Below are 15,132 nucleotides of genomic sequence, written 5' to 3'. Positions count from 1 at the left end.
ATGATTTCTACGCAATTTGGGGAACAAATCAAAAGAATCTGATCTGTCAATGCCAGAGATTATTTTAATCAAACTCTTTCCTTATTTTTTAAAAAGGAGGGTATCATTCATGAGTCATCCTATGTTGACACACCCCAACAAAATGGGGTTGTTGAGCAAAAAAATCACCACCTTTTAGAAGTAACTCGTGCCCTGTTATTTCAGTCAGATGTCCCAAAATTTCTTTGGGGTGAAGCAGTCCTTACAGCTGCTCATGTCATCAATCGACTTCCTTCAAAAGTTTTGAGAAATAAGAGCCATTTGTCCACCCTATTCAAGCACTTTCCTGATTCTGTCTCCCTTCAAAGTCTTTCCCCAAAAGTTTTTGGTTGCATAGCCTACTTACACATTCACAAAACCAACCAGTCCAAGTTAGATCCTCATGCAAAATCATTATCCTTCTACCTATCGAATCTTTGTATCCATGGATGTTACATTCCAAGAAAGTGAACCATTCTACAAGCCCCTTCCTACTCATCTTTAGGAGGAGAACATAGTCAAGGAAGATGTGTGGTCAGGTTCTAGATTTTTTCTGGAAAGTTTCTCATTTCCCTCTTCTGATGAAAATTCAAATGTCAAACCTACAGTAACTGCTGAAAACATCGAAACCGAGACCAATCCAACCTCAGCAGATGAAACTGAGACCATTACAGTAGAAGTTACAGCTTCAGCAGATGAAACCGAGACCATTCCTGTAGAGTGTTCAAACTTACAGAGCTTTGAACCTAGTGTGGATCCAAAAAACCAACTTTCAGAAGCTCCCGTGAAGCAGCTACAACAATATTCAAGGAGAGTAAAGCCCTCACAAGTATCAAAACAGATCCATGAGCCTAACTTGAACACAGGTAATGAAGGCACTTTAAATATACCTGTTTTTGAACCTAATGATTCTGTTTCATGTGATAACCAGCCTATCCTAGAGACCATAGCCTTGAGAAAAGGGAGACGAAAGTGCAACCAACACCCCATATCCAGCTTTATTTCCTCACACCATCTCTCCATACGACACAAAAGCTTTCTCTCTACCTTGAACTCATTTGAAATTCTAAAAACAGTACAAGAAGCTTTAGGAGACAAAAATTGGACATGTGCGATGAGGGAAGAGATGAGGGCTATGGAAAATAATAAGATGTGGGACATTGTCTCACGTCCTAAAGGCAAGAGAACAGTTGGCTGCAAGTGGGTTTATACTGTGAAGTTTAAAGCAGATGGAATATAAAGCAAGGTTAGCTGCAAAAGGCTATACACAGACCTATGGGGTAGACTACCAAGAGACCTTTGCTAGACTTGTTGCAAAGGGGTTCATTCAATCCTACAGGGTAGACTATGAGGAGACATTTGCTCCAATAGCCAAACTCAATTCAATCAGAGTTCTATTGTCACTAGCAGCCAACTTGGATAGGCCTCTCCAAGAACTTGACATCAAGAATGCATTCTTAAATGGTGACTCGGAGGAAGCTGTCTACATGGAAATTCCCCCTGGTTTTGAAGGGCAAAACAACATTGGCAAAGTGTGCAAACTCCGGAAATCTTTGTATGGACTTAAACAATCTACTCTAGCTTGGTTTGAGCAGCTGACCAAGGCAGTGAAAAGGTGTCGATTCCTTCAATGCAATCTGACTATACTATGTCAAGTTCACTACTGAAGGAAAAAGAGTCGTTCTTATTGTTTATGTGGAGAATATCATAATAACCAAAGACCACAAGGAATAGATGATTTGAAGAAACTACTTGCAAAGGAGTTTGAAATAAAAGACTAGGGGTTCCTTAAATATTTCCTTGGGATGGAAGTGGCTCGGTCTAAGAATGGAATGTCAATGCACTTGATCTACTTAAAGAAACCAGCATGATTGGATGCAAAACTGTCAATACACCCATGGACTCAACTAATAAAATTGGAAGTGAATATGGAAGCTCTCTCGCGAACAAAGGGCGATACAGACTAGTTGGGAAACCTATTTACCTCTCCCGCACAAGACCTAACATCGGGTTTGCATTGAGGATGGTGAGTAGATACATAAATAATCCAACCAAGGAGTACCTCAAGGCTATTCATCGCATCCTACAGTACTTAAAAGAAAAGTCCCGGTGAAGGTCTAGACTTCAAGAAGTCAATGGACAGGGTAGTCAAGGTGTACATGGATGCTGACTGGGCTAGATCAGTAAGAGATAAAAGGTCCACTACTGGATATTGCACTTATGTTTGGGGCAATTTGGTCATTTGGCGAAGTAAAAAGCAAGCTGTTGTAGCTAGGACCAGTGCTGAGGCTGAGTTTAGAGCAATGTCCCATGGCATTTGTGAAGGAATTTGGCTAATGAGGTTACTTGGAGACTTAAAAGTTCAGACTGCGACATCTATAACATTGTTTTGTGGCAATAAGGCTACTATAAGTATTGCCAAAAATCCTGTTTATCATGATAGGACCAAACATATAGAGCTGGACCAACATTTCACAAAGGAAAAGATAGAAAATGGGTAGGTCAAACTAGCCTATATCCGTAAAAGTTCTCAAATTGCATATGTTCTTACTAAAGCTTTTCCTAGAAGCATTTTTGACAGAATGAAATCCAAGCTGGGTATGATTAACATTCATAACCCAATTAAAGGAGGAGTGCAGAAATCCAATTCTCCTACATTAGTGCAGCTCAGTTTCCTAATTTATCTTGGGAATATTTCTCATTTATTCCTCTGATTTAGTCAACTATTCTAATTGTCAAGTTTTTAGGGATTTATTTCCATTTTAGAATAGAATAATTCTCTTTCCTTTTATTATCTTTGTTTTATGTTTCATGTAAGCTGTTTCCTAATAATGAGCATCACTGTTCCTATTTATTTCGATGTACTCCTTCATTCTAGAAATATAATAAGAGAAAAAGACAATTGCTCTCTAAGTTTTCTACAAGTATTTCACTTTAAATCCAAAGATAAAGTTACATGTCCAGAAAAGAAAAGAAAAAAAAACATAAAAATTAAGGTAAATTACAGCACTAGTAACTCAATTATGTTTTTAAAATGGTCACTAAACTATTAAAATTTTTAATTTAGTCACTTAAGTTCAAGTTTTTTTTTTTTTTCTCACCCAAACATTACAAGATGGTCACTAAACTATTTCAATTTAGTCACTAAAGTTCGAATAAGTTTTTTTTTTTTGGTCACCCAACCATTAGTCTCTAACGAGGTGCTGACATGGCAATGACAAGTTAGCTGTCAGGTGCCACGTTGCATTGCCACTTCAGCAAAATTTTTTATATAATGCTATGTCAACAATGCTAAGTTGCATATAAGATGACAATGCAATGCAACATGGCACCCAACAATTGATGTGACATTACCACATCAGCAAGCCGTTAGAGACAACTAGGTGACCAAAAAAACACTTCTTCAAACTTTAGTGACTCAATCGAAAATTTTAATAGTTATATGACCATTTTAAAAACAAGAGCATAGTTGCGCGACCAATGGTGCATTTTACCCTAAAAATTAAGACACATCCTCAATCCACAATTAACCAAACATCGAATATTTACTTTGGTGATATGCAATAGTTTACCAAAAAAAGGGAATTCCACACAAACTTGTCCCCCACTTCCATCCTACTCCTAATGTGATCTTCATTCTTGTTTCTATAGCTCACTCTTATACGCTACAATATCACAACTAAACACAGTCATCAATTATTATAAATAAAATGGAACTTCGTAATTCTTCTAATTGAACATGCACATGCATAACTTTGATTAAGTCATGAAGTCTGATTGCAACTCACTTAGAAGTACTTGAAAGGGCAGCTCTATGTCCAAGAATAATTATAAGCACCTCTACTGAAGCTAACCGATGACATCTATGCCTGTGATGAATTGCCGCCGCAATTTTGTAATGCATTTCTATGATAAACTGCAAAATCACAATAAATGTGAGAAAATGACAGAAATTAAAGACCATTTGTTGGAAGATCCTTAAATAGTATCCTTATTATAAGAGAGTGCAACATCACCATGAAAGCTCTGTTCGGGCGAAAAATGTTAATCTTGTCAATAACACTACTACTTGCACAGCAATCATCCCTACACGAGTCAATGGAGAAAAAAAATTTTCATAAAACATAGAAAAGTTACCATAATGCATAATAAATAAAAAGCAAACTGAAGGTAACACACATTTCCAAGAATCCATCAACTACTGTTTGAATTGCGCATGCAACAGTATCCCTGGAGAAAAAAGGAATTAAAGGATCTGATGCACAGGATGCAAGAGAAAGAATATGGCCGACGATAGACACCTACAAATGCATAAACAAGGGAAAAAAAGGCAAACATTAGAGTTGATGTGGTCCTGATCAAACACAATTATAAAATCTATGTCCATAAATATAAAATCATTTATGATAACTAAGGCTCCATTTAAGTGGAACTCTGCATAAATGGATGCATGATTCAAATGCTATGTGTATAATAAATGGAGCTACATCCACTAAGTGTTTGAATCAGATGCCAACACTCTTGGAAAATACTGTCCAAATGAATGTAACTTAATTGATCCGCATTTGAAAATGCTCTTTGAAGTCCTCAAAACATATAATGTATATGCTACTTATAAACTCTCCTAGAAAAAAAGTCAAATACACTTAAACCATTACCATACCATTATCCTTTCATAGAAGAGTACTCTCCAAGATTCAGTTGTCTCAAGTGGCATTATCCTACATCACTTGTGGTTGCAGTTTATCATTGCCTTCTATTCAAGTTGGAACTCTCCACTCATTATCAGTTTGTTTTACTTTGAGTGCTTGGCATGGTATCACAGCCAGGGTTGCTTGTTGCCTATTTGTTATGTTAATTGTTGTTTACTCGGTATCCACTGTCCACATGGTAAACCCATTTGGGTTTCAATTGTCACTGTTAGACCAATATATGCAGATGAGCGTTAAAGGGTGTTATCCCACATCAAGTAAGTTTTCAATTTGTTGTGGCCATGTAATCAAGTTGGTCCTGTCCACCTTTTATCAATTGCTAGATTGAAAGCTTAAATTTTTGCTATGGTAATCAATCAGCTTGTACAATGAATCATCATTAGGTTTCAAGAAAATCTAGAGAAAACATTACTGATGCATACATATTACTTCTGTAACACAGTTTATGAAACTAAGAAAAAAAAAATTGAAATGATCCTTCACAGAGGAATGTAGTCATATGCCAAAACCAACTTAGAAAAGTTCTCCACCTAATTTTGTCATCACACTCAAACCATTGGATTTATCATAAACCAACAAGTAACTTACCATATTTTTCTTGATAAGTTTATCTCTTTCATTCTCAGAAATCTCAGCCAAATGCAAAATAGAATTCTGAAGCACCATTGTTCCCTTCTCAAAACCAGAGCTCTTACTGCAATACAGTGTCATACAAACTGAAAAAATTGGCACAAAATGATCCATAACAATAACAGACAAAGGTTGCCCTGCAATCTGAAATAAACTAAACATGTCAGCAAAACAAAATATAGTGTGTAAGTAGAAAAGAGAATAGATGACATTAAGAGACCAGTATCTATAAAATGAAACACAACCAGATTGACCCCACAAGGGAGCATCTATAAGCCTTAATTTCTAGCTAACAAGAAGAAAATATTAGTGACATTTCCCTAAGATTTCTACTTAGATGTAAGCATAATCATTAAAAGGTCTTTATTTACTCAAACCAGAAAGATGATGGGACAAGGAATTCGCTCCTACCTTAGCAACCCAATTGAGGTTAGAGTTGTTCTCATGGATAAGTAGAGCTGGAAGAAGCCAACGGAAACAATATTGCAAGAAATAACTAGGTTCAGTATCTGATACAAAAAGTTGTCGTATCTGCAAAAAATAGCTACCAGTGATCAGAGAAGATTTAGATTCAGAAAGAAAAAAAGAAGTGAAAAAAAAATGGAAGAGAATCATTATTATATATGAAAAAAAATGAATATAAGCAAATAAAATCCACAACACGCTTTTCGAGTTTAATAATTTAAAGCAAATAAAGTAATCCTAATAGCAAGATATTAGCTAGGTTTACAACACAAAAGCAATGTAACTGATTTAGCCATGCAACTGGACGAATTATTTGAAAGGATGAAACTTCAAATCAGTCAGCAACTTTTATAGCTTATCAGCATTAACATACATGATAAGAGAGAGAGAGAGAAAACTCAAACCAGGCTGACCGAGTAACATTTAGTAACATTTTTAAATAACATAAAAACTATTGCTTTGAATATTTTAAAGATTTTTTAAACGGACAGTGTCTAAAAGAGTAAATGCTGCTAAAACAACAAACCAATACAACACACAAACTTGATTCAATACAAAAGGCACCACTTATTGTGTCTTGTTACATCAGAACAGAATCCAATAAGAAGCTAACAGGTAAGTTACCTCAACAAGAGCAGCTATGCTGACACCACAAGCAACCCAGCAGAATAGAATAGATCCAATAAGTTCTTCCAAGTACTGCAGAGGAAAAATTTATGAAAAGTTAAAGACAAACGAAGGTCCAGATAGTGCGTAATTCAATAACTTCTAGTAAACAAACCCCAGATAAAACCCTAATAAATCTTTCCACTGAAATACTTTAAATGAAACGGGGTCCATCAAAGAGGTGTTTGCAAGGGCTAAAACCTCAGGGAATATAAATCGCAGTTATCACCGTTTCATGTGAACAATCATAATTCATCAAAAGGAAGGAGAATTCTTCACCTTCATTCTTGAAATATACTGTAGCTTTCTCGATAGATTATCAAATGCTGCAGTTACTAATTCCCTGCAGCAAAAGGATTACCAGTCAAAGGAACAAAAGTATGATTAGTAAAAATTGCAATAAAGGTAGAATATTGTACCTCTGACAAGAATCAATGGCAGAAACTGCACACATCATGAAAACAGCCTGCATATTAAATGAATACAAACATTAAGTCTTTCTAAATTGCACATTTAACCTATTCAATCCTATATAGATGGTTCAACCAGTGCAAGTGTTATGGTAACAGACCAAAATCACAAATCACACCTCTAATTCAATTTTCTCACTATGCAAAGCAAGCTGCATAAGGGTAATAATGACAGTTTCAACTTTTGAGCGAGGCTGTGGACCAGCGGCAAGGACTTCCCTAGCTGTAACAAGTTTTTCTTTGGAGTAATACACCAACTCCATGCCAAAGTTGGAACTGCAAAGACAATCAAGGAAGTGTTAAGATTTGACGTGCTAATTTTTTATTAGTAAGGATAACTTTTATACATTTAACAATAAGGGAAAGATAGATTGAAGAGAACCAGAAAACCTATATATAATAGTATGTTTTAATTAAAATTATAAAATACAATGAGACAAACATACCCTTTGCACTAATTGCTTGATAGATCATAATATAAGATAGAACTCGAAAGTGTGTGGGAAAATTTTTTCCTTTTAATTAATTTACATAAAAAAATTACTTTTTTACGGTAATGCTAATATTCAGAATGGCACAAAGATGCTTCAAAAGACAGAGTTTTAAACAGCATTCCTTTATTAGTAGATTCCAGAGAACAAGTCTAGTCAACTTGAAACTTTATCAAGCCTTTGCTCCATCATAAACAACCCCATATCTTCAAATGGAAAATTTGTACTGATATCAATTTTGGGGCAAAAGAACTCTAGAATACAATACTATACAAGAGAAAAACCCTAAAGGAAAATGGATATTGCTAATGAATGCTCTTAGAGCACTTGTTAAGGTGCTATTTATGAAAATATTTTCACATTACATGCAAAAGTTGACTAGCGAAATTTAATGTGATGACTTCCAATGCATTGAATGGAGATATTTCTCTGAAAAACTCGTTAGGAAATGCCAAGCAAATTTTCAGAAACTACAAATCCAAGGCTGGGTAAAACTCCAACCATGGAACAAAAGGTCCCATATGACTAAATCATCAAGTGAAGAAAAAGCTAATTGTTAAACAGAAAAAAAGCTCGAGAGGCATCTTCCTAGCTAAAGAACCTGCAGCAGATGGTCCACGATTTTGTCATCGCTCATGCGCACAACATAAGTCATGATTCTATTTTTGCAAAAGAAGATTCTACAATGCACAATTGCCTAGAGATGCAACATAGAAAGTTTAGAATGTGCCTTAAAATCAAAGATTCTTCCATTAGAAACACCTGTTTAGTTCCTGTCAATGCCTAAAAAAAAACCTGAAACTGTTAACTATTTACAACAGCCTTATCAATCTCACCAACAACACCAGGATTTATTAGTGAACATCACATAAAGAACAAAGTCAGGGACTCCACTTCCCAATCATTCACATCTCCCAAAAACATTGGAAGCAAATGAACCTTCCCCTGAATTATCCATGCAGTAAGCAACAAAAGTTGTCAACACAAGCTTAAATATCCACCAAACATGCAAGTTCAGAAGGTTAAATTCAAGTTCCATAAATTTATAACCCCATGTAATTTATAGTAAAACCTAATACCGCGGATAATTCAAGTTCCATTAATTAACATCACAATGATGACTAACCAAAGTCTCAAACAATTTTAGAATTTTCATCTATGTTCAATTTCAATATCCCTTGAAAGTTCGAAGTAAACATTGTTAGACAATCTCAAAAACCTAAAAGAAAATTAAAGATGAAGATTTCCGAAAAGCATGATGACTATGGTAATATAGTTTTCAACAAAGCCCGCATCACCCAAGCACAAATGCAGGAAAGTTTAATGATGTAGAAGATAATTATAATGACACAGGCCAAAAAGATGGTGGGTGGAGGTCCAAAACATAATTTACCTTAAGTTGAAGAATTAATAAAAAGACAGCATTATTGATAATAACGAAAAGGCACCTTTTACTAGCTTGGCACAAACATGAAAAGATAAAATATAAAGTTAAATATGATCATAATAGTAACTAAATAAGCATACATATCCATGCAGGAGAAAAAGAAGGGGAAAACATTGAGAAAATTTACACTGCATCAAAAACACAGGCAAAATATAAAAATGATGATGTCTATCATATCATTATGTTGTTTAAATAATAATATACTAATGAAGATAACAACATCAATAACTGCAACAATAGAAAACCTTACAAGCATTGAAACCTTTACTTTTCAACTAAAAGGAAAACAATTAATATTTGTAGAATCAAAATAACAGAAATAGAAGGCAAAATTATTGGCATGTGCATTAGAACAAAGTTGAAACATAAGAACTAACCATCTTAATATGACATATTCCAACATACAAACTTAAAAAAGCTTGTGGTTAGTTAAGCCTCTCACAGAACCAAATACATTTCAAAAAACTCACCAAATATCATGAAAGAGCTCTCCATGTCCATCCCAGGTCTGGAATAGAACACCAATTCGTCTACTTAGAAAGAACCTAACTCGATAATCAGGATCTTGGAGCATGCAAAGCAGCTTTTCAATCATTGTCTGTAAATAGTTATGAAACAGCAAAAATGCCCCATATAGCGGCATGTAAAGAGAGAAAGAGAAACTGAATCAGTTTGTCCAATTTAAATAATTTACATAGGAACAAAATATTATCTATAATTTCCTAAAACTAAGAGAGACAGTGATGAAAACTAGAACTACAAAGATAGAAAAAGGAATTGAACTGCTCCTAAAATAACGTGTCCAGGAAGCAGAAATACTTCAGAGGCACATGTAGATGTCTCAGAATGAAAATAATTAAATATGGCTTTCCTTTCAAATAAAGTAGCTGACTAAATGCCTAATTAAAGTGATTCAAAACGTTTCTCATCCAGAAGAGAGTGTGTCCTCAATGACGAAAGTTTTTAGATTTTCCACATAATATATAAGTAAACAAAATAATATCAGCAATACATTTTTCCCTCCTACTTTTAAGATTTTATGTTAGCCAGTGCATGTACTTTTCTGTCCAATCTGAGAATGGGAAACATGAGAGGCACTTGATAAGGTAAGGATCCAAAAATAGTCACCTGGCCGATCACGGGACTGAGTAAAATAAAATTGCATATGCAGTCAATTAGTTTGATGCGACCAAACCAATCAAGAAGTTCAAATTCTGCGACTTTGCTGGCCAGCTCCCCGAGATATGTCAAGGACTGCAATGCAATATCAAGCAAAAACATAATGGTTGGGACATGATCTCCTGGCCAATCTCATCATCAACATAACGAAGAAAATTGTTCAATGATATATTATGTTTTGTAGCAAAGGAAACACATCTTTGAATACACGATTACAGACATGAAGTTGGAAACTTTGTCAAAGCAGCATGTCCCAATATGCAATGTATTCAAGCCACTTGAAAAGAGCACATTGCTACAATCAGGATTTATGGCACTATAAAAGATGAAGAAACCAGTTTGTTAGCATAGAATACCTTCACATGACAACTTTTCATCCAAACTGTGAACAACTGATACAATGTAAAAGTCTCATTTATTATGATACATATAAATTTACACACACAACCTAATAAGAGCATAGCTGGCAACCAAAAATAAATGAGCTCATTCATCTAGCTTTGATTTAGTACAACATTTAAGCATTTAGAATCTGATCTAAAGTTAGATATATTCATCATAACTGAAAAATCCCCAATCACTAGATCAATGCCTTGAAACCATAAAATGATGATTTCCCTTTTAAGCAATTAATGGCAAGAAAAAATTGAAAATTCTGTAAATTTTCAACTTTTTCAGTTTTCTCACCATCTATAAGTAAGGTTTTTCTTTCTGCAGAAACCAACCACCTTCTTCATGCACCAGATGACACCTAGTACTGGACTTACCACAACAATAGAGGTGGTAGTAGGAGCAGCAGGGCAGATTGGCTCATTTCAGGTTTTCACTTTCAGATTACTTGAGGTTGATGAGGTTTCAATTCATAATCTTTTCAAGTTAATTTGGATTGACTTTTTGCCACATTTACCACTCTGCTAGTAGACAGAAATCAAGTTCAAGTCCAGCTAGGTCTTGTTTTTAGGACAACAGAGTTCAAGTTCAGTTTGGATAGAGAACAGCTTAAGATATCTGAAATTCAACATAATACAAGGCTGATATGAAGAAAACTGTGTCATATTTGACCCAATCTACACAGATATTAAAACAACCATCATCATTCTTTCTCAAATCAAGCATATAAAGTCCAATTATAAAGAAAAAACAACAAACAAACAAAAAATGACATTGTGAAGTACCTGTTTAGCTTCTCTTTCTTCCAAAGCTATGGCACCATGTTTATCCTTTCCAACTTCTAAAGATAGTAGGGTATCAAGCAAACAACCAATAGCAGCTAGAACATTAAAACTATCAAGCTTCAGACTAACTTGCATTCTTGTCCTGTTTTTTATTAAATTGACCTACAGGAAAAAAGGAATGTTAGACCAGTGGACAAAATAAAAGGATTACTGAAAAGGCATGAGCATTAAACAGGCTGTTATTGTTTGTATTACAAGTACATTTCCGGAAAACCAGATTAAATTCTACACAATCATCAGCGAGATATTTTCATACCAGATCTGTCAGTTTTGAAGAAGATAATGAGTCGAGATGGCGACAAAGATTGCACAAAATTATCTCATACACCTGATTGCATTGAAAAATGAAATTATGATACAAAAGATAGAACTATTTAAATGCAGATGATGCAGGATCACATACAGCATAAGAATACTATACACTTGCATACCTTCAAGTCAAGTTCTTTTTCCATGAGATTCAGTAGGACATCCCATGTTTGATTGTGGACGACAGAGAAAAAACTTGAGATTAGTGATACCATACCCAACTTCCACTTCATTGCAGAGAAAGATCCACAAGTTGAAATGTTCCCACTAGATGTCTGAATATCTACATCTTTACCATCCTCATTCACATCCAATTCCATGTCCATGATCCTACTTTTATTGCTATCCACATGGTTTGAAATTTGTATAGAAGAACCAGATCCAGAAGAATCTGATGAGAACATCTCAGACCGATGGTTAGTTACACTTTCAATATATTCATCATACAGTTTAGCAAATGCCTTCAGAAGCCTCTGCAGGGATTGTTTTATAGCATCATAAAGTACAGTGTCCGGAGCATCTCCATCTCTCCTTTGTGTGAAAAGGGGGCCAAGAACAAAGCTTTTAAATGAAGCAACAATAGCACTTTTTGGGTTAAAGCCAGAGGTAAAACCCAAGGATCCAAGAGATCTGGAGTCATTTATGTTTTTAAGAATTACATTAATAGCATCATTCAGCAATTCCAACAAATAGTGGCCCAATTTTGAGAGAAATGGTGAAACTTCTTCTCTATTCCTGGCATAAACAATCCATATAAAGCAATTAATAAAAGAGCGAAGGAAAAATGGAATAAATGATGGGGAAAGATCAGTAGTAAATGACTAAAAAGTTTGTAATAGAATAACCGTGTTTAAACCCCTGAACTGCAAATAAAAAAAAAATAGGAATAAACTTGTAAAGGTGCAAGAAATGCCATCACCAAAACTCTTGCTATAATCAATTCAGTCAAATTCCATTCAAATGTAGTTTTCATTGTTCAAACATAACATGTCAGCAACCAAAAAGTCTACACTCCAACAGAGTGAAAGTCCAAGCAAGATGGCACCTGCCATGGAGAAAATTTAGAAAAAGAAAAAAAACAATTGACCAGAACACAATCAGGGAATACATCACGCAATTATTCACTCAACAGAAGAACTTAACTGATAAGACTGGTTAGCATCAAAGTATTAACTCACCTAGCACATAATCAACCATCTCAATAGAAGAAATGTTAAAAATGAATTGGTCATCTCCACAATATACAAGGTCAAACAAAAAGGTTTACTGGAAAAAACGCAAGTTTCACACCAAGTAAGCTCTGTTTACCATGGTTAACGAGTTAAAATAGACACTTAACTGAATTAGGACAAGTGTCTCTGTCAACCTTGTTTGCAGTGAGCTAAATTTAGGAAAATTATATACATTCAGACCGAAGAGACATAGACCAAAACTAAAAAAAGGACACTACTTTTACCAAGCTCACTGAAGATATTGTCTTGAACAGAACATATTGGTGGACAATGACCCATTTAGCCAATCCTAGATAGTGGAAAACCACTTAGTTTGTTGTTGAGATATTAAGATTTCCACTTGCAGGGATGAAAGCTTAAAGTTCAACCACTTCTTCTGGCCCCTACATGTAGGAAAGTTCCAAAATTTTGGGGCCTCCTTATTTGGTGAAACTAGACACTAAGTTGCAGGAAAATCAAGGCAAAATCTATTTTTATAGTCATAGGTCATGGACTCAGGTTGTTGGCTCAATGGTAAGACAGGGATCTAGATTTTGCAGAATAGTTGGTAGGAAAAGTTTCTAGGATTTTGAGGAATAGGTTCAGAAATCAGAGATTTAGCAAGGGCTTAATTTGAAGAATGCAACAGTAGTGAGACTATAGAGAACATTGATAAAGAAGAATGAGAACGATTGGAGAAATAAAATAAACTGGAAGAGTTATAACCCACGCCCTCAAGAAACAAATAACTTGTGATTTCATTAACCATAAGCCAACCAACTGAAAATGAGAGATTGGAACTTAGACAAGCTCTTGAGGAATCCCTTGACTTGCAAGTACTTAGACTCCTAAATACGAAACTACCTAACACATAATACTCTTACATTCTCCTAGAAACACTACCCTCAAATAAATTACCAAGAATCCCTTCCAGAATTTTATGTCCCCCCTTGAAAAGTAACTTAAATTGCTCGAACTAACATTGCATTAAATAAAATCAACTCAGATAACTACTTGAATATTTTACATGAGAACCTATTAATAAGTTTTAATCTCAAGAAGGTCACACCCAAGGCAAGCCTGTTCGGTTTCTATGGACTTAGCACAGTCCATACATAAACATCACTTTGACATAGCAAAGTCCATCACATGTGTTGTGCAGAAATTTAATTATTAATTAGAATATAAAGGAAGACATGATTTGAACCTGCTGCTAGGTATAAAGGCCTTTGATATCATACAAAGGAATCAGAGGACCTAAAGGCATATGATACTAGGAGAACAACCAAGAATAGGTTTTAGTTTCTGCAACACACAGCATAGAATAAGGAAATTTCAACTTCCATGGCTGCATCTTGAACAAATAAAAAAGCAGCAAAGAAAAGCTGATGAAGACTAGTTTTAAGAAAATAATACAAACCTTGTTAAATATAATCCATATATTAAATTGCACAGTAAAGCACATATGAAGAAGACATCAGACAGACGCTTCTTTTCAACATTGTGATCTGCTAAAACTCCCAAAATATAGGTCTCCATTTCATGCATAAGTGGCTCTCTCAACTGTCGAGGAAGACTTACACTTTGATGGAAGTGAGATGGGGAAACCTGAAAGTTTATCAAAATTAACAAAACTACCAAATCATATAAACCTGAATATGAAGAATGCTTTTGACAATAACAGCCCAGCACCTGAACATTTGAATCCAAATCAATATTTGCAACAACTTCAACAGAGCATTCAAAATTTTCAAGCTGCCTTTCGTGATCATATTCATCAATCTACAAACATGATCCAAATTCGATGTATCAGAAGAAACAACGTTATAATATAAGATTCAAATATCAAGCCACAACAAGGAATATCAACCATCGAGACATACCTTGATCCAATCATCTGCAACCTCAATAGCATCCACAAAAGAGTGTAACCGGAGAATTTCTTTGTAACACTGGGTAAAAGGCTCACAACCAGCACAAAGAGCATAAACAGCTGCTGGTAACAATAATACCATACGGTTATTCAGTAAGGACGATTCCTGCATTCAACAAATAAAGAAAACTTGAGAGTTTAAATAACACAGTCTATCTTGCTGGATAAACTTAAAAGGTGCCAAAGAAACAACGATCATGGTTATAAACCCGATTATATTTTCATTCTCAACAGCCAAAAAAATATACGACCACCAAAAAATTCCACCTAAACAAACCTCTTCTCAATTCATAATTTCTTGTAAGCACAGACTTGAAAACTAGATTGCACCAAACTGAGTTGCAGTTCAAACTTCATAAAACAAAC

The 15,132-nt window shown here is 35.0% G+C and overlaps 1 protein-coding gene across 16 annotated transcripts in view; it reads right to left on the bottom strand.

Annotated features, from left to right (window-relative positions):
- Positions 1 to 15,132, bottom strand: part of ATM (Serine/Threonine-kinase ATM-like protein) — a 69,034-nt gene that overhangs the window by 36,942 nt on the left and 16,960 nt on the right. For all 16 annotated transcript variants that reach the window (XM_089765900.1, XM_089765905.1, XM_022911400.2 and 13 more), the window contains 17 exons: positions 14,717 to 14,872; positions 14,526 to 14,615; positions 14,254 to 14,441; positions 11,745 to 12,357; positions 11,570 to 11,641; positions 11,254 to 11,415; positions 10,028 to 10,153; positions 9,370 to 9,497; positions 7,081 to 7,237; positions 6,911 to 6,957; positions 6,771 to 6,834; positions 6,450 to 6,524; positions 5,772 to 5,891; positions 5,319 to 5,504; positions 4,198 to 4,319; positions 4,035 to 4,104; positions 3,807 to 3,934 (listed from right to left, as the gene is read on the bottom strand). In XM_089765900.1, coding sequence (XP_089622026.1) covers positions 3,807 to 3,934; positions 4,035 to 4,104; positions 4,198 to 4,319; positions 5,319 to 5,504; positions 5,772 to 5,891; positions 6,450 to 6,524; positions 6,771 to 6,834; positions 6,911 to 6,957; positions 7,081 to 7,237; positions 9,370 to 9,497; positions 10,028 to 10,153; positions 11,254 to 11,415; positions 11,570 to 11,641; positions 11,745 to 12,357; positions 14,254 to 14,441; positions 14,526 to 14,615; positions 14,717 to 14,872 — 2,504 coding nt within the window. The remainder of the gene's footprint in view (positions 1 to 3,806; positions 3,935 to 4,034; positions 4,105 to 4,197; positions 4,320 to 5,318; positions 5,505 to 5,771; positions 5,892 to 6,449; positions 6,525 to 6,770; positions 6,835 to 6,910; positions 6,958 to 7,080; positions 7,238 to 9,369; positions 9,498 to 10,027; positions 10,154 to 11,253; positions 11,416 to 11,569; positions 11,642 to 11,744; positions 12,358 to 14,253; positions 14,442 to 14,525; positions 14,616 to 14,716; positions 14,873 to 15,132) is intronic.

This window comes from Durio zibethinus, chromosome 9, assembly GCF_047325235.1.
Source record: "Durio zibethinus cultivar Kanyao isolate XHJ-2024 chromosome 9, ASM4732523v1, whole genome shotgun sequence".
NCBI lineage: Eukaryota > Viridiplantae > Streptophyta > Magnoliopsida > Malvales > Malvaceae > Durio > Durio zibethinus.
The sequence above is the reverse complement of the archived record's forward strand: the minus strand, read 5'-3'. Positions and strand labels throughout refer to the sequence as shown.